The 23659-nt window shown below is 42.6% G+C and overlaps 1 protein-coding gene across 3 annotated transcripts in view; it reads right to left on the reverse strand.

Moving 5' to 3' along the window:
• Positions 1-23659, reverse strand: part of LOC137380020 (serine/threonine-protein phosphatase 4 regulatory subunit 2-like) — a 66679-nt gene that overhangs the window by 30689 nt on the left and 12331 nt on the right. For 2 of the 3 annotated variants that reach the window (XM_068051499.1, XM_068051500.1), the window contains exon 3: positions 2893-3063. The exons of the other annotated variant lie outside the window; for it this stretch is intronic. In XM_068051499.1, coding sequence (XP_067907600.1) covers positions 2893-3063 — 171 coding nt within the window. The remainder of the gene's footprint in view (positions 1-2892; positions 3064-23659) is intronic. 3 annotated transcript variants of the gene reach the window in all.

The following is a 23659-nucleotide window of genomic DNA, read 5'->3' on the forward strand; positions in this document are numbered from 1 at the left end:
GTCCACAGAGCATACATTCAAGGAATGCAAACTGGAGGCAGCGCCCATTTAGTTTGGTGTTTCTCACATACCATCAACTTGGGACAATGAGGTTTGTTAGCATCTGAGAAAACTGGGTATAAGGTTAGAAATCTTCAGTCATGAGTCCAGTAGGTGCTGCTTCCAGGGAAGCCCATTATCCCAGGAGGCAGCAGCCAGTTTTATTGGCAAATTCTTAACACAGAATTGGGTATGGATCGCGTCAAGTCATGGACATTCAGTTCACAATAATTAAAATACTCTTTCTAGAATGTATTCCTTGAGCAGCATGACAACTGACAAAACTTGTGGGTAAAATAGTCTACTGTGACCCTGTATGGTTGATAATGGATAGTACAAGATCAGCAATCCGCACATGCTGAAAACTACACAGCACTTCGGAAAGGAAGAAATATCCAGTATCTATTTCAGACCCAAGGTCCCAATGATAGCCATCAACCAACCAAGATTAAAGGACACAGTTGAACAAACAATTGTTCGGAATAACGTATGAGATGTTTACATATCAGTCATTTATCTTGGAACTGTTAATGCTTCAACTAAGTACAAATTAGTTGGCATCCAACCATTTCCTCGATTACTAATTTACAGATCAACCTGATATACCCTGCGAACAACTAAGTTATGATTTCTCATTTTAACTGTTAAAAAAAGCTAGCTTCTATTTTAACTTCAGATATTTTTAGAACAGTGTTATGCCAATGTGCTTTGTTTACTGATAATTTTCTGTAATCCAATGACTGCCAAAGACCTGCGGTTGATAGGTAAATTGGCCATTGTAAAAAATTGCCCTGAGTGTACGTAGGTGGTAGGAGAATTGAGGGAAGGATGCTAGGGAAAAATGGGATTAATGTAGGATTAGTATAAATGGGTGGTTGATGGTTGGGATGGACTCGGTCGGCCGAAGGGCCTGTTTCGGTGCTGTATCTCTCTGACCATGACAGGAGATCTGAATTTTTTTTTTAAAAAAAAAGACATTTTTAAAAGATCAGCTAAAAGGATGACTTTGCTGGCAGCTTAAAATGGCTACCTAACTTGCAACACTGTATCCTACACTGCAATGCTTGTGAGGAGGGAAACAAATGTCTGCTCATGCCCCAGCAATAACCAAGACCCAGGAGGTTAAAAGGAACTACCTATTCTTTTTAGCAAGACAGAAATACTGTGAACTATGTTTGAATGACTGAGTCACTGTCATGTGACAAGCCCCTCCCCATCTGTGGTTGTAAGCTTGTGTCTTTTTTTTTTTGCTTTTTTTTTCTTGCTTGCTGCAGCAGAGAGGGGAGAAGCAACTCTGACATGCCGACCCGATTGGGGGTCTCTCTCTATTCCAGCTTGAAAGCTTTCAAATCCTACCTGTTGACTTATCAACTTAAATCAGAAACCCCATTGGAGATCATCCACATCGCTAGCTCCAGGAGACCCACCAGATCAGTTATCTACCTCTTCAAACTCAAAACCTCAGGACCACCAAATGCAGCTAGAAGGCAGCCGAACCACCACCACAGATTGTGTACCTTTTTTTTTAAATGGACTATAACTCAACCAACCTACCTTTCCCCACTCTGTAACCTATCTGTGCATGTGTAAATCTCCAGTGTGTGACAGAATGAAAGTTGGCACATTTTTTATTATTATAACGGTTTAGGTACAATAATGTTAGCTTTTTCTTCGTTAAACTCAAGAACCAATTGTACAGGTTTTCTTAAGATGCAAGTAATCAAACACCGACTGAATTGGCCACTACATCCACTTTAAGAATTAAACCTGTTGTGGTCAATCAAGGAGAAGGAAAGAGGGAAATCCTTCAACCCCTCCTCACTTGACCGTAACAGTTTACTAAATGTTCATAGAACCATACAAGTTTTACCTCACAGAAACAAGGAGATTTGGCCCTTTGCATGCATACTAGCTCACTGGAATGGCAATCCATAATTAATCCAAAAACCCCACTCTCCCCATAGATTGCCATCTTCCTCAGTTTCAAATATGCATCTACTTTTCTCTTAAAAGATTTAATAATTCATGCCTCAATCATTCCCTTTGACAAAACATTCCATGCACCAAAAACTCAGTTTACAGTGCTAATTCTCAACCTCTCTCCTCACAATAGCAGAAAATTTATAATAGATGGATGACACCTTAACACTAACTACAAGAAACAGTCTCTCAATGAAAGCTATTAATTATTTTAAAACCCTGAAATCTTGTCAAAATTCTCTGATCCAGTGGAAATAACCCTAGTATCTCAAGTCTCTCCTCATAATGGCAGCTGTTCATCCCTATCAGTTTCTGATTTGACAAGACAAAAAAGTGTTAGCAAAGTAAGGAAATTATTTCATTGAGTGCGAAACAAATGCACCATTTATAAATGCAAAACTGTTTTAAAGTCAACTGAGCTGTTGCTGAAAATACCTGCAATAGCAACACAATTGAATGAAGTTGTGAACCAATAGGAAGCAGGTATCCAATAAAAGGACCATCAGTTGCATTTTATTCAACAGCAAACAGCCGTTCAATAAAACTTGACTGACATTTTACAGCCTAAAATTAGTTAAATTCAGCATTCTTTGGAATATAAATACAAATGCAATAAATTGTACAATTTTGGAAAGTAGCGTTGAGCTGCTTTATTAGAAGTAACCCCACAATTGGAAAAAAAGTCCCTGGAAACAATTAATTTGGGTGCAGAGATTACTTAAAGGAATCAGAGGTAATAGTATCTTTGATTCAACTCTAGAATGGTAGCATAACTGACGCACAAGTATTTCTGCAACTTTGAGTTGTTCCTACATTTTAAATGAAATATGAATTAATTAGCAAAAATTTGTTAAAAATCAGTGACCAACTTACCCCGTAAACCCATTAACGATTTTAAGAATTCGGTTCTTCATTTCTTCATAGGGAACATATTCCACATTTGGATTGGGCGGAGCTCTGGGTTCAGGGGCTGAGGCTCTGAAGTCATCCATGACTTTCTCCAATTTGAATACAAAGTAGCTTTTAAACTGTGACCAAGGAATCCTGAAATTACAACCCAGGAGGTAAATTAGTGTACAAAATATGTGTGGGCTAAATTAAGAATAATTTATCTTAAATTAGACTGGACAACAGAATACCTTCAGACATACTCTTGACAAGTACAGTAGCAAAGTGGTAATGCTACTGGACTAGTAATCCAGAGACCTGAGCTAGTGATCCAGAGGCATGAGTTCAAATTCCACCATGGCAGCTGGAGAAATTTAAATTCTGTTAAGTAAACAAATCCGGAACAAACAGCTATCAGCAACGGTGACGTGAAACCATTGGATCATCGTATAATCCCATCTGGTTCACTAATGTCCTTTACGGAAGGAAATTTGCCACTCTTACCTTCCGAGCAAAGATGTGACTCCTGGCAGGCAATGCGGCTGACTTAACTGCCGCTGAATTTAGTCAGTTGTATCAAACTACTGTGAAAAACTAAAAAAACCAGTTGGACCACCCAAGACCCAGATATGACAAAAGCAGACCTGGCCAGCCAACTCTGTAAACTCATCATTACATTCATAAAAGGAGGCTATTCAGCCCATATGCCTGTGTCATAGTGGTATTGTCTCTGAACTAGTAATCCAGATACCCAGGGTTTTGCTCTGCTATCCTTACCTGGTCTGGCCTACACGTGACTCTAGACCCACAACAATGTGGTTGACTCTTGCATGCCCTCTCACATGGCCTAGCAAGCCACTCAGTTGCATCTAACCACTACGAAGTCAATAAAAAAAAAATGAAACCGAGACCATCCGGCATCCACCTCGGCACCTGAAACGACTACGGCAAAGTAAGCCCCGTTGACCCTGAAAAGTCCTCCTTACTAACATCTGGGGGCTTGTGCCAAAGTTGGGAGAGCTGTCCCACAGACTAGTTAAGCAACAGCCTGACATAGTCATACTCACGGAATCATACCTTACAGACAATGTCCCAGACACTGCCATCACCATCCCTGGGTATGACCTGTCCCACCAGCAGGACATAGCCAGCAGAGGTGGCAGCACAGTGGTATACAGTCAGGAGGCACTTGCCCTTCAAGTCCTCAACACCAACTCCAGACCCCATGAGGCCTCATGTCATGAGGTCAAACATGAGCAAGGAGACCTCCTGCTGATTACCACCTACCGCCCTCCCTCAGCTGATGAGTCAGTACTCCTCCATGTTGAACACCATTTGGAGGAAGCACTGAGGGTGGCAAGAGCCCAGAATGTACTCTGGGTGGGGGACTTCAATGTCCATCACCAAAAGTGGCTCGGTAGCACCACTACTGACCGAGCTGACTACGTCCTAAAGGACATAGCTGCTAGACTGGGTATGTGGCAGTTGGTGAGGGAACCAAGAGGGAAAAACATACTTGACCTCGTCCTCACCAATCTGCCCACCACTGATGCATCGGCCCTTGACAGTATTGGTAGGAGTGACGAGATAGACAGAGCTAAGCGGTTCCATAACCAACGAATCAGATCTGAGCTCTGCAGGCCTGCCACATCCAGCCGTGAATAGTGGTGGACAATTAAACAACTAACTGGAAGAGGTGGCTCCACAAATATCCCCATCCTCAATGATGGGGGAGCCCAGCACATCAGTGCAAAAGATAAGGCTGAACCGTTTGCAACAATCTTCAGCCAGAAGTGCCAAGTTGATGATCCATCTCTGCCTCCTCCTGAAGTTCCCAGCACCACAGATGCCAGACTTCAGCCAATTCGATTCACTCCACGTGATATCAAGAAACGACTGAAGGCACTGGATACTGAAAAGGCTATGGGCCCTGACAATATTCCAGCAATAGTACTGAAGACCTGTGCTCCAGAACTTGCCACGCCCCTAGCCAAGCTGTTCCAGTACAGCTACAACACTGGCATCTACCCAGCAATGTGGAAAATTGTCCAGGTAGGTCTTGTCCACAAATAGCAGGACAAGTCCAACCCAGCCAATTACCGCCCCATCAGCCTACTCTCGATCATCAGTAAAGTGATGGAAGCTGTCATCAACAGCGCCATCAAGTGCCACTTGCTCAGCAACAACCTGCTCAGCACTCAGTTTGGGTTCTGCCAGGGCCACTCAGCTCCTGACTTCATTACAGCCTTGATTCAAACATCAACAAAAAAGCTGAAATCGAGGTGAGGTGAGTGACTGCCCTGGACATCAAGGCAGCATTTGACCAAGTATGGCATCAAGGAGCCCTAACAAAACAGAAGTCAATGGGAATTAGGAGGAAAACTCTCGGCTGGTTGCAGTCATAACGAGTGCAAAGGAAGATGGTTGTGGTTGTTGGATGTCAATTATCTCAGCTCCAGGACATCACTGCAGAAGTTCCTCAGAGTCGTGTCCTAGGCCCAACCATCTTCAGCTGCTTCTTCAATGACCTACCTTCAATCATAAGGTCAAAAGTGGGGATGCTCGCTGATGATTGCACAATGTTCAGCACCATTTGCGACTCCTCAGATACTTAAGTAGTCCGTGTAGAAGTGCACCAAGATCGGGACAATATCCAGGTTTGGGCTGTTGTGTGGTGCAAATGTTACTTGCCACTTAAGTGCTAGGCAATGACCATCTCCAACGAGAATCTAACCATCTCACCTTGACATTCAATGGCATTACCATCGCTGAAGCCCACACTGTCAACATCCTAGGAGCTACCATGGACCAGAAACTGAACTGGAGTAGCCATATTAATACCGTGGTTACAAGAGCATTTCAGAGGCGAGGAATCCTGCGGCAAGTAACTTACCTCCTGACTCACCAAAGCCTGTCCACCATCTACAAGGAACAAGTCCGGAATGTGATGGAATACTCTCCACTTGCCTGGATGGGTGCAGCTCCAACACTCGAGAAGCTCCACCACCCAAAACAAAGCAGCCCGCTTGATTGGCACCCTGTCCACAAATATTCACTCCCTCCACCACCAACGCACAGTGACAGCAGTATGTACCATCTACAAGATGCACTGCAGCAACGCACCAAGGCTGCTTCGACAGCACCTTCCAAACCCGCAACCTCTACCAACTAGAAGGACAAGGGCAGCAAATGCATGGGAACACCACCACCTGCAGGTCCCCCTCCAAGTAACACACCATCCTGACTTGGAACTATTCGCCGTTCCTTGACTGTCACTGGATCAAAATACTGGAACTCCCTTCCTAACAGCACTGTTGGTGTACCTAGCCCACATGGAATGCAGCGGTTCAAGAAGGCAGCTCACCACTACCTTCTCAAAGGCAATTAGGGATGGGCAATAAATGGTGGCCTCGCCAGCGAGGGCCACATCCCGTGATGGAATAAAAAAATGTTAATGCTGGCTCTCTGAAGGAGTTATTTACTTGGTGACACTCCACCACCTTCTCCCCACAGCCCTGCACGTTCTTCAGATAACAATCCAATTCCCGCTTGAATAAACTGAGAACGTGCCTCCACTACACCCAGGCAGTGCATTCTGAATCCTAACCACTCGCTGCATGAAAAAAATTTTCCTGCTGCCATTGCTGTTTTTTGCCAATTACCTTAAATCTTTCCCCGCTTGTTCTGGATACTCTGTCCAGACCCCTCGCAATTTTGAATACCTTAATTAAATCTCCCCTCAAACTTCTCTACTCCAAGGAAAACAGTCCCAACTTCTCTAAATCGATCTACCTCAATGAAGTTCATCATCCCTGGAATCTTGTCTGCATTCTAATGTCTTCACATCTTTCCTGAAGTGTTTTTTTTTAATAAGAGATACAGCACTGAAACAGGCCCTTCGGCCCACTGAGTCTGTGCCGACCATCAACCACCCATTTATACTAATCCTACACTAATCCCATATTCCTACCACATCCCCACCTGTCCCTATATATTTCCCTACCACCTACCTATACTAGGGGCAATTTATAATGGCCAATTAACCTATCAACCTGCAAGTCTTTGGCATGTGGGAGGAAACCGGAGCACCCGGAGGAAACTCACGCAGACACAGGGAGAACTTGCAAACTCCGCACAGGCAGTACCCAGAATTGAACCCGGGTCCCTGGAGCTGTGAGGCTGCGATGCTAACCACTGCGCCACTGTGGTGCCCAGAACTGGACACAATACTCTAGTTGAGGCTGAAACTGTGTTCTATAGAGATTTAACATAACTTTGTTGCTTTTGTACTCTAGGCCCCTATAAACAAAGGCTAGAATGCTCTCTGAACCTATCCTGCCACCTTCAATGATTTATGCACATATACACCAGGTCCCTCTGCTCCTTCATCCCCTTTAGAACTGCACTCTTTACTTTATCGATTCAGAACAGATCCAGCAGCTCAAAACTGGGCATCCATGAGGCACTGTGGACATCGGAAGAATTGTTTCCCACCACAATCTGTAACCTCTTGGCTCGGCATATCCCTCATTCTGCTATTAACATCAAGGCAGGAGACCAAGTTGGTTCAATAGGACTGCAGAAGCGTATGCCAGAAGAAGCATCAAGCTTCAAGACAGTATTTGATAGAGTGTGGCATCAAGACTAGTATAATTGTTGTCAATGGGAATCAGGAAAAAATATTAACTGGATGGAGTCATACCGAGCACAAAAGATGAAAGGAGAAACAGATCTGATCAAAGCTCTACAGTCCTGCCATATCCAGGCATCAAAGATGGTCGTCAGTTTGAAAACTAACCAAAAGGTGAAAATTCCATAAACATCCCGATCCGCAAATGACAGCTGAGCACAGCACGAGCACAATAGACAAGGCTGAAGTGTTTGTAACCATCTTCAGCCGCAAGTGCTGAGTGGATGATCCCTCTTGGCCTCATCTTGAGGTCCCACCATTACAAAAGCCAGTCTTCAGATAATTCAACTCATACCTAACAATAGCAAAAAATGGCTGAGCGCACTGGTTACAGCAAAGGCTATTGGCCTCGACAATAGCCCAGCTGTAGTGAAGACGTGCTCCAGAACAAGCCTCACCTCCAACCTGTTCCAATACAGCTACAATACTGGCATCTACCCAACAAAATGGGAAATTTCCCAGTTAAGTTGTGCCCACAAAAAGACAAACCCAACCCAACCAATTGCTGTCCCATTAGAGTCAGAGATACAGCAATGAAACAAGCTCTTCAGCCCACCAAGTCTGTGCTGACCATCAACCACCCATTTATACTAATCCTACATTAATCCCATATTCCCTACCACATCCCCACTTTCCCACCATTCTCCTACCACCTACCTACACTAGGGACAATTTACAATGGCCAATTTACCCATCAACCTGCAAGTCTTTGGCTATGGGAGGAAACTGGAGCACCTGGCGGAAACCCATGCGGTCACAGGGAGAACTTGCAAACTCCACACAGGCAGTACCCAGAATTGAACCCGGGTCGCTGGAGCTGTGAGGCTGCAGTGCTAATCACTGCGCCACCCACAAATTTGCCCACATTTAATCCTCAAAGTGATGGAGGGCCTCACTGACAGTTATATTAAGTGGCACTTACTCAACAATAGCCGACTAACTGTACCTCAATTCGGGTTCCACCAGGACCACAACTCCAGAACTCATTACAGCCTTGGTCCAAACATGAACACAAGAGCTGTGAGGTGAGAATGACTGCCATTTACATCAAGGCAGCATTTCACCAAGTGAGGCATCAAAGAGTCTTAGTAAAATTGAAGTCCACGGGAATCAGAGGGAAAAACCCTCCACTGGCTGGAGTCTCAACTAACACAAAGAAAGAATGTCATGGCTGTTGGAGGCTGATCATCTCAGACTCAGAATATCACTGCATGAGTCCCTCAGGGCAGTGTCCTCAAACTATCGAGCAATTTCAGCAATTACCCACCTACCATCCTAAGGTCAGAACTGGGGATGTCTGATGATTGCAGTGTTCACTTTCATTTGCAACTCCTCAGCTTCTGCCCCTCATGCAACATTCAGGCTTAGACTGATAACTGGCAAGTAATATGTGCACCAGACAACTGCCAGGCAATGACCAATTCCAACAAGAGAGTCTACCCACCTTCTCTTGATTCAACGGCACGATCATCTTTGAATTCCCCACCAATAATATCCTGGGGTCACCACTGACCAGAATCTTGAACTGGACCAGCCACAAAATACTGTGGCTATTCTGCAGCGATTGAAGCAACTGAATCTCCAAAGCCTCTCCGCCATCTTAAAAAGGCACAAATCAGGAGTGTGATGCACCCACTTACCTGGATGAGTACAACTCCAGCAACATTCAAGAAGCTCCACACCATCCAGGACAAAGCAGCCTGCTTGATTGGCACCCCATTCACCAACTTAAACATTCACTCTCTCCAACACCTGGGCACTGTGGCAGCATGTTCCATTGACAATTTCTTTGATGCCACTTCCAAAATTCACAACCTCTACTGCCTGGATGGAGAAGGGCAGCAGGCACATGAGGAGACCACAACATGCATGTTCCCCTCCAAGTCACACACCATCCTGACCTGTAACTGTATCACTGCTCGTTCATCAAAATCTAATTGCTGACCGAACTGCACTGTGGGAACAGCTTCACCACACAGACTGCAGCATGTCAAGACAGTGCACCACCGCCTACTCAAGGGTAATTAGGGATAGACAACAAATGCTTATCCTGCTAGCAATGCCCACATCCCAGAAAAAAGTACTCATTAGGTCTAGTCTCCAAAACCTAAAGCTAAAATCAAACTGAATTCCAGCGGAGTTCGCAATTTAGCACAGATAAATCCAACCTAAATATTCCAAACTCAAAATCTAAAATCAAACTTTCGTTCGCTTCCCAATTGGCATGCGGCTTTGCAATTTAAAAAAAATTGTTACCTGTAGTAGTCGTCTGAGAAACAGCACACCCATTTTTTCCAAGAAAGTAACCAGGCATGCCATCTATCGTCAAAAATTTGTTTGCATTCACATTCTATTCCAAAAATCCTGATTTCCGATTGTTCTGTTTGACACATCACCTCCATTATAAATTCCTATGGCCACATTTATACTAGCAACTACTGACATAAATTTGCCATGCTGTAATTACACCCTTTTGCAAATGGTGATACAGGAGCACTTGACCTTTGTACCCCACCCATCCCCACCACGCTTCCATTCGTATTGTAGAGAAACTCTAACTTTCTAATCAATTCAAGTTTGCCTTAAATTTTGCTATGTTGCTGTGAAAATTGCCAAATCCAATTATATAACTGACAAATTGTCTGACTTTAAAATGGAGACTGAATTACTTCTGCATCCCCTTAGGGGATGTACAGTTGAAGTAAGTGAGTACAGTTATCAAAGGAGTACAGTTATCCCCTTATGCCTCCACCTCAATGAATTGCACTCTCGGCATGACGTTGAGTTCTCCTTTGGGCTCACTTCTTTGACCAGGAGTCCTCCCCCCGCCCGACGAACAGACCCATTCACCCACCTGCAGCATTTTCCCTCCACCTGGACCCCTCCCTCTGGCCTCTTACCCGCTCTTGATCTTTTCATTGATAACGGTTAGTGAGACATCGGCCGTTTCAATTTCTCCGCTCCCCTCACTCACTCTAACCTGTCTCCCTCTGCTCTCTCAGGTCTAACCCTGACTTTGTGATCAAACCTGCAGACAAGGGTGGTGCTGTTGTTGTCATCTGGCACACCAACCTCTACCTTGCAGAGGCAGAGCACAAACTCCGACATTTCTTCCTACCTCCCCCTGGACCATGACCCCACCACAAAATATCAAGCTACTGTCCACAGGACTGTCACTGACCTCATCTCCTCTGGAGATTTTCCCTCGACAGCTTCCAACCTCAGTCCCACAACCCTGGACAGCCCGCTTCTACTTCCTTCCAAAATCCACCAACAAGACTGTCTTGGTAGACCCATCGTTTCAGCCTGTTCCTGCCCCACAGGACTTCTTTCTTCCTATATTAACTATCTTTTCTCCCCAGTCCAGCCTCTTGCCACCTACGTCCAGGACTCTTCTGATGCCCTATGTCATTTTGACAATTTCCAGTTTGCTGGCCCCAACAGCCTCCTCTTCACTATGGAAGTCCAATCTCTCTACACCTCCATCTCCCACCAGGACGGTCGGAGGGTTCTCTGCTTCTTCCTTGAACAAAGGCCCAACCAGTCGCCATCCACCACCACCCTCCTCTGCCTAGCTGAACTTGCTCACATTTGAACAACTTCTCCTTCAACTCCACTCACTGCCTTCAAATAAAAAGGTGTTGCTATGGGTACCCGTATGGGTCCTAGTTATATCCGTCTTGTTGTGGGGTGTGTTGAACATTCCTTGTTTCATTCCTACTTAGGCCGCCTACCCAAACTCCTTTTCTGGTACATTGATGACTACATCGGTGCAGTTTCCTGCTCATGCCCAGAACTTTAAGCCCACGATTCCCACAGCAACCTCGAATACACTTCCTCACACCCGGCTTCCTTTAAGGACTCCATTCCATTCTCCCAATTCCTCTGTCTCCGACACATCTACTCTGATGATGCAACCTTCTCCAACAGCGCTTCGGATAGGTTTACCTTTCTCAACTGAGGATTCCCCCCACCACCATGGTTGACCAGGGCCTCAATCATGTCCGATCCATTTCCCGCACTTGTGCAGTCACCCCTTCGCCTCCCCCCCAGAACCGTGACAGGGTTCCCCTTGTCCTCACTTTCCACGACACTAGTCTACACATCCAAAGGATCATTTGTCGCCATTTCCACCACCTCCAGCGTGATGCCACCAAACGCATCTTCCCCTCCCGTCAGCATGCAGAAGGTATCAGTCCCTCCGCAACACCCTGGTCCACTCCTCCATTACCCCCGACACCTCGTCCCCTTCCCATGCAATCACAGGAGGTGTGATACCTGTCCTTTTACCTCCTCTCTCCTCACTATCCAAGGCCCAAACACTCCTTTTAGGTGAAGCAGCAATTTACTTGTACTTTCAATTTAGCATACTGCATTCTCTGCTCACAATGTGGTCTCATCTACACTGGGGAGGAGAAACACAGATTGGGTGACCGCTTTGAGGAATACCTCCACTCAGTCCGAAAACATGACCACGAGTTTCCGGTCGCTTGTCATTTCAACACTCGCCCCCTGCTCTCATTCAGACATCCCCGTTCTGGGCCAACTGCAGTGTTCCAGTGAAAATCAACGCAAGCTCGAGGAACAGCACCTCATTTTCTGATTAGGCACACTACAGCCTACCGGACTGAACCTTGTGTTCAATAATTTCAGAGCATAACTGGCACTTTTTTTATTTTGTTTACCACGTGTCAGCCATTTTTTTTTCCATATTTGTGCTTTTGGCTAGAACTGCTCATTATTCTGTCATTAACACTCTCTCTGCACTAATGCTTTGTCGTTCAACACACTTTGCCCCATGGTCTCCTGGTCAGTTAATCACACACCTTCCCTTTTCTTCTTTTCCCCCACCCCCACATTTCTGATTAAAGGTCACTGACCTGAAACGTTAACTCTGCTTCTCTTTCCACAGATGCTGCCTGACCTGCTGAGTATTTCCAGGACTTGGTTTTTATTTGAGATTTCCAGCATCCGTAGTATTTTGATTTATTACTATAAATTTGTAACTTAGCTATTCACTCATCAAACATATAATTTGTGCAATTGTTAAAATGCTGCACAAAAATACATACAGGAAAATAGCAGCATAATCTCTGCACTTCAAAATTATATGGCACTGGCACAGCTAAAGCCTGTAAATTGATGTTTTGCAAGGTTCCAGTTAATTAAAGCTTCCTTGCTGTTCCAGGTTATTTCTGGCCTGTTGCATAGTGCTACTGGGAGTAGAATTCTGTCATTTGGAAGGAAAGCAAGGTTGAACGAAGCTCCTCCATAATTCCTTGATAAATGTCTATATGACATAGCAATAGGTCCATGACAGAAAATGCAGTCGTATTTTCATTCAGTAAAAACACACTGAACAATTGGTATTTAAGCTTCCTTTAAGGGAAAAATAAAATTGATGCAATTCACGATTTACAATTTTATTACACTTGCTTCCACAACTCTGTTGTAGTCTTAAAAAAAGATGCTGTAGCTGCTGTATACAATAAATGTCAGATTTAATCAATTTCAAACAAAACCCACATGTCTGGTGGCTTTTATTTATTACAAATAACCCAGTTGCTGCCACTCGATACTGACAAGCTCCAAGGGCTGAATTAACAGCAAAGCCAAACAGGAGTAGACTGCCTGCGACTGCTATTATCCTGACACTCCCTTCCAAAACTGTACTCTAGTTCTCTCATTGCAATTTGCAATGATGAGAGAAGCCTTATCCCAATTTTGAACAAATTTATTTGAAGGTGGGTGCAAGAGACAGAACTTATAGTTTCCTCCTGTTTGTAATGGTGATATTTCTAGACAGACAGATGTGGAACCCCATTCTTAATCAAAACACAAATGGCAAATATTTAATTAAAAAACCAAAACACAATCTGCATGGCGACAGCTAACAATACTGGCCCAGCAACTCAGCTAAATAAGGAAATGACCAGGTTTTAATTAGGGGGACAAAACAGTGTAGGAGCTCATCACTGAGTGTTTTCTTTTGGGCCTCCTTATCTCGAGAGACAATGGATACGCGCCTGGAGGTGGTCAGTGGTTTGTGAAGCAGCGCCTGGAGTGGCTATAAAGGCCAATTCTGGAGTGACAGGCTCTTCCACAGGTGCTGCAGAGAAATTTGTTTGTTGGGGCTGTTGCACAGTTGGCTCTCCCCTTGCGCCTCTGTCTTTTTTCCTGCCAACTACTAAGTCTCTTCGACTCGCCACAATTTAGGTTTGGAAGTGGGTATTAGTGCCCTTCAAGGTTCTGTTCACTGTTTCGATCACTGATTTGGTTATATGCCTACAGGACGTGGGGTCAAGATTTGCAAATGATACCAAAATTGGAGGTAAGGCTAATTTTTAAGACCACGCTGACATGGACTAGCTGGGCATCAAATGTTGCAACTTCTGAGCATTTCTATAACACAACCCAAAGTTGCATCAGGACACCCATGATAAATGAAATACAACAAAATGAAAAGGAAAAGATGGCCGTCCGTACAATTCAAGTTTCTTGTATAAACTGTTCTGATGAGTTTCAATTTACCGGGTGTAATTATTTCAGCAGACATCAATGCAAAGCCAATAAACTGAATATAAACCATCAAGCACATTATCCTGCTTTCATGGGGGAAATAGAAAAACACCCAAACTTAAGCACAGTTTAGTCCTGCTGTTTGGATTGGTGGATATTCCATACTTAATGCCTTACTTGGATACTGTACTGGTGGTGCAAGTTAATTTGTAGCGTACTATTTAATATGCAAAAATACTAACAACTTTAGTGTGTGCTACAGTAAAATTATTTCAACATGTTCATGAAACAATTTTCACTTCTTCCCAAATATCACTCATGCTTAAAACTGTCCAAATAATCAGAGATGCAGACTGTACCAAACAGGTCACTAAAATACTGTATTGACTGCTCAAATTCCAACTCACTTAAGCAAGTATTGTCCATCTTGTTGGATATTAAATCACTCTTCCTACAGTTTTAAAGGTGCAAGTGTTGGAACTTATTCAATTTTAACTGGTTCTGAATTATTTTTTGTCCAAATATTTTAAGGACTGCTTCCACACGAGTTCCTGCTGCCAACTTTTGTTGAGCCCTCAGAGCTGACAGATAGCCTACTTTTTTTGATGTCCATCATTGCAAAAACTGTTTCAAAACTGCCCAACCATAAAACTACAACAACCCCAACACGAGAGAATGGGCCAGGAGGGATTGTGGTGAGTGATGACACTATCATTCGAAGAATGAACACCGTACAAGTTATGTGACTTTTTTTTTAATGATTCAGACATCCCTAATATACCACAGAAGCCATACGAACTCATGCAATTTAGAAGTAGGGAGGCCATAACCAAGGTAGTCCGAGCCACAGTAGCAAAAATGATTCACTGTAAGCATATCAGATGTTTCCCATATTTGTTAGCAGTCATATCTGGCAAATTTGTGAAGGGTATTCCATGTAGCTGTCTTTAAAGGCACAGTTAATGGAAACCTAATCAAAATAAGTCCAGGTAGTAACCGTGGGACAAGATTAATGGCCCTGAACAGGACCTTGGACATTTAATGGCTGAATGATAAAACAGAGATGATACTATTAGTCATTTTACTGCACGCTGTTTTCTCAGTTTATCAAAGATCTCCATTCTACACATGAATATTTGTTGAAATTTTGTAAAGTCCCGAGTTCAGTCAACACAAAAAAAAAGGGTACTACTTATTCTGTCTTCCATGTAAGACACTTGAAATCACAAGAAGTACCCACTGTTTAAGGTCTCATGATGAACTAAACACTTAGATGCTGCTTCTGTATAACTCACACAAGACAGGAAGCGATGACAACCATACATGAAGCTCATAGTTTGAGGTCACCACTACAGCCACAAACAGTTATGGGCTTTCAAGAAGCTGACTCCACAAAATAACCATGCCACCAGTTTTTTAACTCTGGATGAAGAAAGCGATGCACTCCTCATGCAGGACAAAGTAATAGCCCTGTAAACTACCAAAATCACAGAACCATGGCTGACTATGATAGTGCCAGGTAAATTTCAGATGGCCTGCATCCGACTTCTGCAGCATTAAAGGGATCAGGAGAAATGGGAAGAAAACATACCAATACTTAACTGTTTTTCAGGAGAGAAGCTATGCTCGTGCAGCAGAAGAGCTGCTGATTATCTGGAAGTGTAATCATTTTGATCACTGGGCACACCAGATGTGAAGTATTACTCAAACCATCTGATGATGGATCTTCCACTGGGACAGTCTACGTCCAAATCAAGTCTGAGACAGATATCCCTTGTGCTAGTTACCATATTAGCCACATCATGTCCCAAGACAATAAAGACATGAGTCTCCATTTGTTAATGCAATGCATGGTCAAGAAGCACAGCATTGTTCCCGAGAAGATATGAATAAAAAACTATCACACCAGCAAACAGCAAGAATTTGCAAGCCACAAGGAGCATCACGTAAATGGAAGGAATGTCAATTGCCTCTTACTCATTTTTCTCAGAATTGAAAACCCCATCCTGACATTATGAACTGAGAGGGAGATGACTATGACTGAAGAATCCCTTGTAAAGCTTTGTCCCATGTCCCCGAGAAATCTAATGCTGACAGCCTGAACGAGATACCACCACCTGATCAACACCTCAGCAAATGTAATTTTGGGCTTTAATGGGCAAACCACCAATTGACAGCTGCCACAGACCCCAATATCCATAGAAAAACATTGGCTGTGTTTCTCTGAAGGGGAGCCTTTTGGGTGGGGAAGAGGGGTACACTCGATCTGAGCACCACAAGACTGCATCTAGACAGGAGCACGCTGTGCGTGGATAGTATATAACTACACTGCAACAAAACACAAGATCCTTTTAGGAGTCCAGCTCTGCCTTTGTAATTGAGCAAAGGCTTAGAAAGCATAGATCACCTCCCAGGCACCAGCTGACGAATGCCTGAATGGAACATACAGACTAACCAATTAGCCAAATGCAAGAACACAAGAATTATGCTTCAGATGAAGAGGTGCAGCAATTATTGCTTGTCAATTTATGTTGATGCTGGCATCCGAGGAAAAGGCCAAAAAAATAGGACTCTCCACTGGTCACTTACTGCCGAAATATTAAACTGAAAAATGTCAATTAAAGACAAAATTACTGTAAAAAAGGTCTATGTTTTAGAACCCAGTCAGCCAAGACACATCATTGGGACTAGATGGGAGGGTAAAAAAAAAACAAATTGGATTTGTCTGGCTTAGGAATTGAATCAATTACTTGATCCTAAATAGGATAAAGGCCAGACGATTTCATAAACCCAATACAAGTCAACACAAGTAAAACCTGTATATACTGCTTTGAAAGTTAATGGTGGGGTGGGGTGGTGAAGTATTAAAATGTCCCTAAATTAAGATGCAAGTGCCTCAGCCATGAGGAGGATCTGGCATAGGCACAACTGCAGCACTAAACCAAAAAATTGCATTCAAGGTCTCCTGCTTAAATTATATTGCATGCTTGTGCTAGAGTCTGAGTGTCCATTTAAAACAAGAGTAGCATGCTATTTGAGCAAAGTTCCCAATACTGAGCAGGGGAGAAAGTTTATTTTGGAGATATCATAGATATGACAAAAATTCACTGGAATCCCCAAGAACTTACAAACTGGCCTGCTGCAGGCAAAGAGTATGGCAAGCAAGTTTAAAATAATGGATTTTGTGCCACATTTAAAAAAAGCCAAGTTCCAATGAGATTGCTGAAATTTCCCATTGAGATTATAGTGCTCTAATAACTTAGTTCTATGCCCCAGTGAAAAGAAAGTTTCAATTCTCAAAATATTCCAAATCATAGCTTCGGACTCGCAGCTCTAATTCAATTGAGATCAATGGCTTTCATCCTAGAATCCCTGGGCCTGAAGAGCTAAGAGAAAGGATCCTCATTGCTACCCATTTGTCATTACCTTCTGTATTTGCCAGCAATGTCCTCCTTTGGGTGGTGCCAATCTTCTTCAGAAGTTGGGACAATAATTACAGTCCGAACACCAGTTTTTAAAATCACTAATCTACATCATTAAAAACATATTTCCAAGTGAAGTTGTTACAGCTATTACAACAATCTGTTTGTGCCATAATGCTTGGTACCAACCAGGATATACAGTAGTTTTACATTTGAAGTAGCTTTTGTCAGCATTTTCCCCCAAAGTGTTTTTTACCTGAACAGCTCAGATATACAGTTTAGGAAAATCTTAGGTGAGATTCATGGTCCAACCAAAGGTCGGTTTTAACTGTAATATTCTGACTGGCCTCAATGTCCCTAGGTTGGATGGGAAAAATTGAGTTCCCATTTCTAATGGAATTGCATTACGACCAGAAGTGGCCGTGCATAGCTGTCTAGTAAGAACAGGATCTAGCTCAGATGTGATGGAATACCATTAGCTATGGAAACTAACACTAACTGTCAAATTTTATACACGAGTACCAACAAGGTACTAGATGCCAATACAGTTGAAGAAAAAACCCTTGATCAAAAGAACTTCGACAATTCCTCACTCTTCTGAAATACACCAATTTTAAAAATCCATGGGCGTTTAATATATTTATATATACACACATAAAAAGCCAATGAAATAAATGTTTTGAAAATTTAGCCAATGACGCCCACATCCCCTGAACGAATAAAGGAAAAAAAGGGTCATATTCATTTGCTGCACACTTCAAAGTGTCTACAGCTGTCCCAACCACCAATAGGCAGCTCACCACCCCACATTGGCAAGCTTGCTGGCAATAACTATTCTTCCTCGATTGCAATTTCACAATCTATTAATGCATGTTGATTTTACAATGAAGCAGGAATACTGATGGAACAATTCAATGATTCCCAAGTTAACAGTTAGCGTACTTTAGACAGCAGTCATTTTGAAAAAAAAAAGAGCTTTGGAAACTGTTTTTTTCTGTTGGAGAAATAAAAATTATGTCCTCACACCAAGTGTTTGCTCAACTTGAACAAAACATCCTGCGCAACCTGAACAAAGCTGCAAACCCCTCGGTCTATTGCTAAGACTGTTTATTCCTAAATTTGAATTATCACTTACTTCTATTCAAATATCTTCCTCACTACTGCTGTAATGATTTTCCATGCCTTCATCCTCCATATACATATATAGAAAAATAGATCAATGGAAAGACAGCAATAGCACAATGGAGAGAAACATTTCAAGAGAGAAAGAGACATGATACTTGAAACAATGATGTTGGTCTTGCATCATATGCCAAATATCCTTCACCCAATGCTCTTCATGCATAATAGTTTCTCATACCCAGTTTTTACTTTCCGCAGTAACAGAACTCAAACTCAGGTCTCTCCTTCAGTCATTGGTGAAAAGGTAACAGCATTTTACCATTATGATGAAAGGTCATCAACCTGTAACATGATTCTGTTTCTCCCTCCATAGCTGTTGCCGGACCTGAGTTTTTCCAGCATTTTCTCTTCATATTACAAAGCTATATTCAGAATATTCAAATTCAACTCACCATCTTAGCATTGTGCACATATAAATTTCAAGTTGAGAAATTGATGGTTCTTCAATTGAGATTCATTTCAAATTGAAAATGTTTAATTACCTCACCAGGAAGGGGTAAGAATCAGTTATGGATTGACACCTATAAAATTGTGATCCACTTGTTTTAAAAAGACAAAAGTCAACAGAAAGTGTAAAAAAAAAAGTTATTTCGGGACTCATGTCACCATATGGTGCACAGTCAGAGCAGATTAGCAGCTGAAACTCTACATTAACAGTTTCAAATTTCTCTGAAAACCAAATTTTTCTGATGTGACGCCTTTTCATTAAAGAGATCAAAACAGTCAAATACTGTTCTCTTGCACACCCATTAGCTTATCAGTTTACATTGCTTTGGGAGAACACAAACACAAGGTTTTTAAAAAAAATTATTTCGAGAGAGGTGGGCATCGATGGCTAGGTCAGCATTTATCGCCCATCCCTAATTGCCCTCAAGAAGATGGTGGTGAGCTGCATTCTTGAACACTGCAGTCCATGTGGTGTAGGTACACCCACAGTGTTGTTAGGAAGGGAGATTCAGGATTTTGACCCAGCGACAGTAAAGGAACGGCAAAATAGCTCCAAGTCAGGATGGTGTGTGGCTTGAAGGGGAACTTGCAGGTAGTGGTCTTCCCATGCACCTGCTGCTCGCCCTTCCAGATGGTAGAGCTTTGGAAGGTATGGTCGAGCGAGCCTTGGTGAGTTGCTGCAGTGCATCTTGTATATAGTACACAGTGCTGCTACTGTGCGTCAGTGTTGGAGAGAATGAAAGTTGAATGTGGTGGATGGGGTGCCAATCAAGCGGGCTGCTTTACCCTGGATGGCGTTGAGCTTCATGAGTGTTGTTGGAGCTGCACTCATCCAGGCATGTAGAGTACTGCATCACACTCCTGACCTGTGCCTTGTAGATGGTCGACAGCCTTTGGGAGTCGAAGAGAGTTAGTTGCCACAGCATTCCCAGCCTCTGACCTGTTCTTGTAGCCACAGTACTTGTATGGCTTGTCCAGTTCAGTTTCTAGTCAATGGTACCGCCCCCCCAGGATGTTGGTAGCGAAGAATTCAGCGATCATTAATGCCAATGAATGTCAAGGGGAGATGGATAGATTCTCTCTTGTTGGAGATGGTCATTGCCTGCCACTTCTGTGGCACAAATGTTAGTTACCACTGATCAGCCCAAGCCTGAATGTCGCCCAGGTCTCGCTGCATATAGGCACAAACTGCCTCAGTATCTCAGGAATCGCAAATGGTGCTGAACATTGTGCAAAGAACATCCCCACTTCTGACCTAATGATGGAGGGAAGGTCACTGATGAAGCAGCTGAGGATGGTTGGGCCGAGGACACTACCCTGAGGAACTCCTGCAGTGATGTCCTGGGGCTGAGATGACTGACCTCCAACAACCACAACCATCTTCCTTGGAGTCTTATCTCGCACAAACCAGTGGAGACTTTTCCCCCCAATTCCCATTGACTCCAGTTTTGCTTGGGCTCCTTGATGCCAGACTCAGTCAAATGCTGTCTTGATGTCAAGGGCGGTCACTCTCACCTCCCCTCGAGTTGGGTGGAAATCAAAAATGAGGACTTGGTCAATATTAATCGAAGCAAGCTTGGAAGCACACACTTCAGACACATATGGCTAGAAAATGTTTATCGCATGGGCTAAATAAGGGACTCTAACTTTTCCAATGAGATAATGCACTATCTGGTGTGGTACAGATCCTCAGTCTGTGCTCACTTCGCTGATTTCAGCCAAACTTCCAACTGGGTAATGATAAATTTAATTAGCCCTGGTTCATACTCCTGACCATTATCCAGGGAATTCTGCTGAGAAATAGTTTCCACCAACATCCAGTGAATCAAAGATTGGTATCCAATGTGACTTCCACAATCCAAAAGCCTATCAGTACTAGGAATAAATATTTGGATTAGGTACCAGAGATAAATTTGCACTTATAGAACAATACTCCAGTGAGTTAATTCTTTCAGAGGAAAGAAAAATAGAAAATAAACAAAAATGTCATGGCGTCTAATCTGATGTCAACGCAGAATTCCTTTTAAGCTTTCTCAATGAAAAATGGGAACGGTGATCCGCAACTACTTCAAAAATAAATAATTTTAGATTGTGCTCGAACTTGAAACAACCTGGGATAGGTAGCAACTATGAGAAAAATGCTCAACCTGAAGCAGAATCTTGGAATTAACATCCTGAGAATACTATTTTTAGTACAGTTCTAATTTACAGCTGAAATAATATACTGGGAGGTTTTGGACTAAGTGATTTGTGACTGGGAGGCAAAGAAGCGATAATCACTAAAAATTCAGTCATTTCCTTACTAACTATTGTCTTGTCTGCATTCATCTTTAATGGGCCAACACTCCCTTTTACCACAAAGGTTGACTCTACTAGTTCTTTGGATGAGAGGATTGTCCTATGAGGAGCGATTGAGCCTATATTCCCTGGAGTTTAGTGTCATGATCCTGTACTTTTTTTTCCAAAACATGCAGTTTGCCTTTAAGGCTTGCAAGGCATCAGCATTGCTTTAAGAGCCAGCAAGCCTTAGGAGTTATAGGAAGGTGCATTTTCATTGTCTTAGAAACAGCCATTTGGAGACTGCGATTCAAAGGGTGTATGCTCAATACCATGGAAACAGCCACTGGGAGTGAGCCTGATGTGATACATTTGTTACAATACAGTTTTGAACTGGCAGTGGAAAACAATTTGCCCTAACTGAACACAGAGACAAGACACAGACAGCTGCGGTGTCAGCACTGAAAAAGAGCTCTCAACCATTTAAACTGAAGGAAATAGGATTTTTGTCTGTTTAATTATTAGCTCTCAAAATTCAAAAAGTCAAGCCAAGACAGTGATCTCTTGTAATTTAAATTGAAGAAAGGGAAGTTAGACCATGACAATCTTTTATCCCTCAAAAGCTCAAATCAGCTTGATTCCATTGAAAGCGTTTGCAAGTCTTGTTGACATTCTGCAAGGACTTGGAACAACTTTGGACTGTAAATCTGCAAGGACTCTGAACATTTAAAAATAGAAAAATGAGAATAATTAAAAGAACTAAATTCTTAAACAAAGTTAATTTGTTGATTTAAAGACACCTGGTTTGGTTAGCCTCATTCGGGGATTAATAGACTGTACAATTTGGCTGGGTCTTTGAATTTGGCAAGTTTTAAACGATATGTCAGGCGATCCTTGGAGCAACGGGATTGAATTATCAGTGCGTCGCTCCCACCACAATTAAAATCGTATATTTTGATTGGGGGCTTTGACTGGAGAGATCGGTTGTAACATTAGAAAAATTAGAAGTGATCTAACTAAAGCATATAAAACTCTTAAGGAGCTTGACAGAGTAGATGCTGAGAAAATGTTAACCCTGGCTGGGGAACCTAGAACATGGGGTGACAATCTCAGAATAAGGGGTCGGCCGGTTAGGACCGAGACGAGGAGAAATTTCTTCACTCAAAGGATCACGCAGCTTTGGAGTTCTTTACCCCAGAGAGCTGTGGATGCTAGTTGAATATATTCAAGACAGAGGTCGAAAGATTTTGGGATACTAAGGGAATTAAGGGACACAGGAATATATAGTATAGGAAGGCTTCCACGTTCTTGCTGAATGGTGGAGCAAGCTCAAAGGCTTACTCAAGCACCTATTTCTTATGTTCTTAGGAAAGTCAAATCAGAGATATGAAGCACAAGGCATGCATGGAATTTCTTCATTTTATGTTAGAATTACCACAGGCATGTACTTTCATAGAACATTTAGATACAACTGACAACTCTTAAACCTAAAATAAAAACAAAGTGCTGGAGATCAGGTGGTCAGGCAGCATTTGTGAAGAGAGAAGCAGAGTTAACATTTCAGGTCTCTGACCTTTCATCAGAACCTGAAAGTTACCATTTCAGATTAGTGTTATTTCTGCTTCTCTCTCTACAGATGTTCCCTGGCCTGCTGAGAATATCCAGCACTTTGGTTTTTATTTAAGATGTCCAGCATTTGCAGTATTTTGCTTTTATCTCTGAAACCTGGTTAGATAACAGCAGTGGATAGAACTGCATTTAAGAAGTTATAACAATATTTCAAAAAGATAGGTCCAGTCACAATTTTGGTGCTCCTGGAACATGAGGTTGGTGCAAATTTGATCCACTAGGGTACCAGATGGAACATGACAGGAAACTTCAAAGAAAGTAGAGACAAAGTGTTGAATTGTGAGGAATTTTCATGAGCTTTTTTGTAATACCAAATGGGGTAGTCAAGTACAGAAGGAAAGACTGAATTATTTAATATGGAAAATGATCAATTTCTTATTTAATGCAAGGATATAAAAGGAAGATAATTCATTAGATTTCGCACTTAAAACCAAGAAGGTTTAGAGCACAAGAGGCTGCCATTCTACCAATTGTGTCCATGCTAACTCATTTAAACTGCAATCTTAAACTAATCCCACTAGTTCATTGTCACTTCGCAAGGGGAATTGAATACAAAAGTTGGAGGTTATGCTTCAGCTATACAGGG

Source organism: Heterodontus francisci, chromosome 19 (genome assembly GCF_036365525.1).
Source record: "Heterodontus francisci isolate sHetFra1 chromosome 19, sHetFra1.hap1, whole genome shotgun sequence".
NCBI classification, from domain to species: Eukaryota; Metazoa; Chordata; class Chondrichthyes; order Heterodontiformes; family Heterodontidae; genus Heterodontus; species Heterodontus francisci.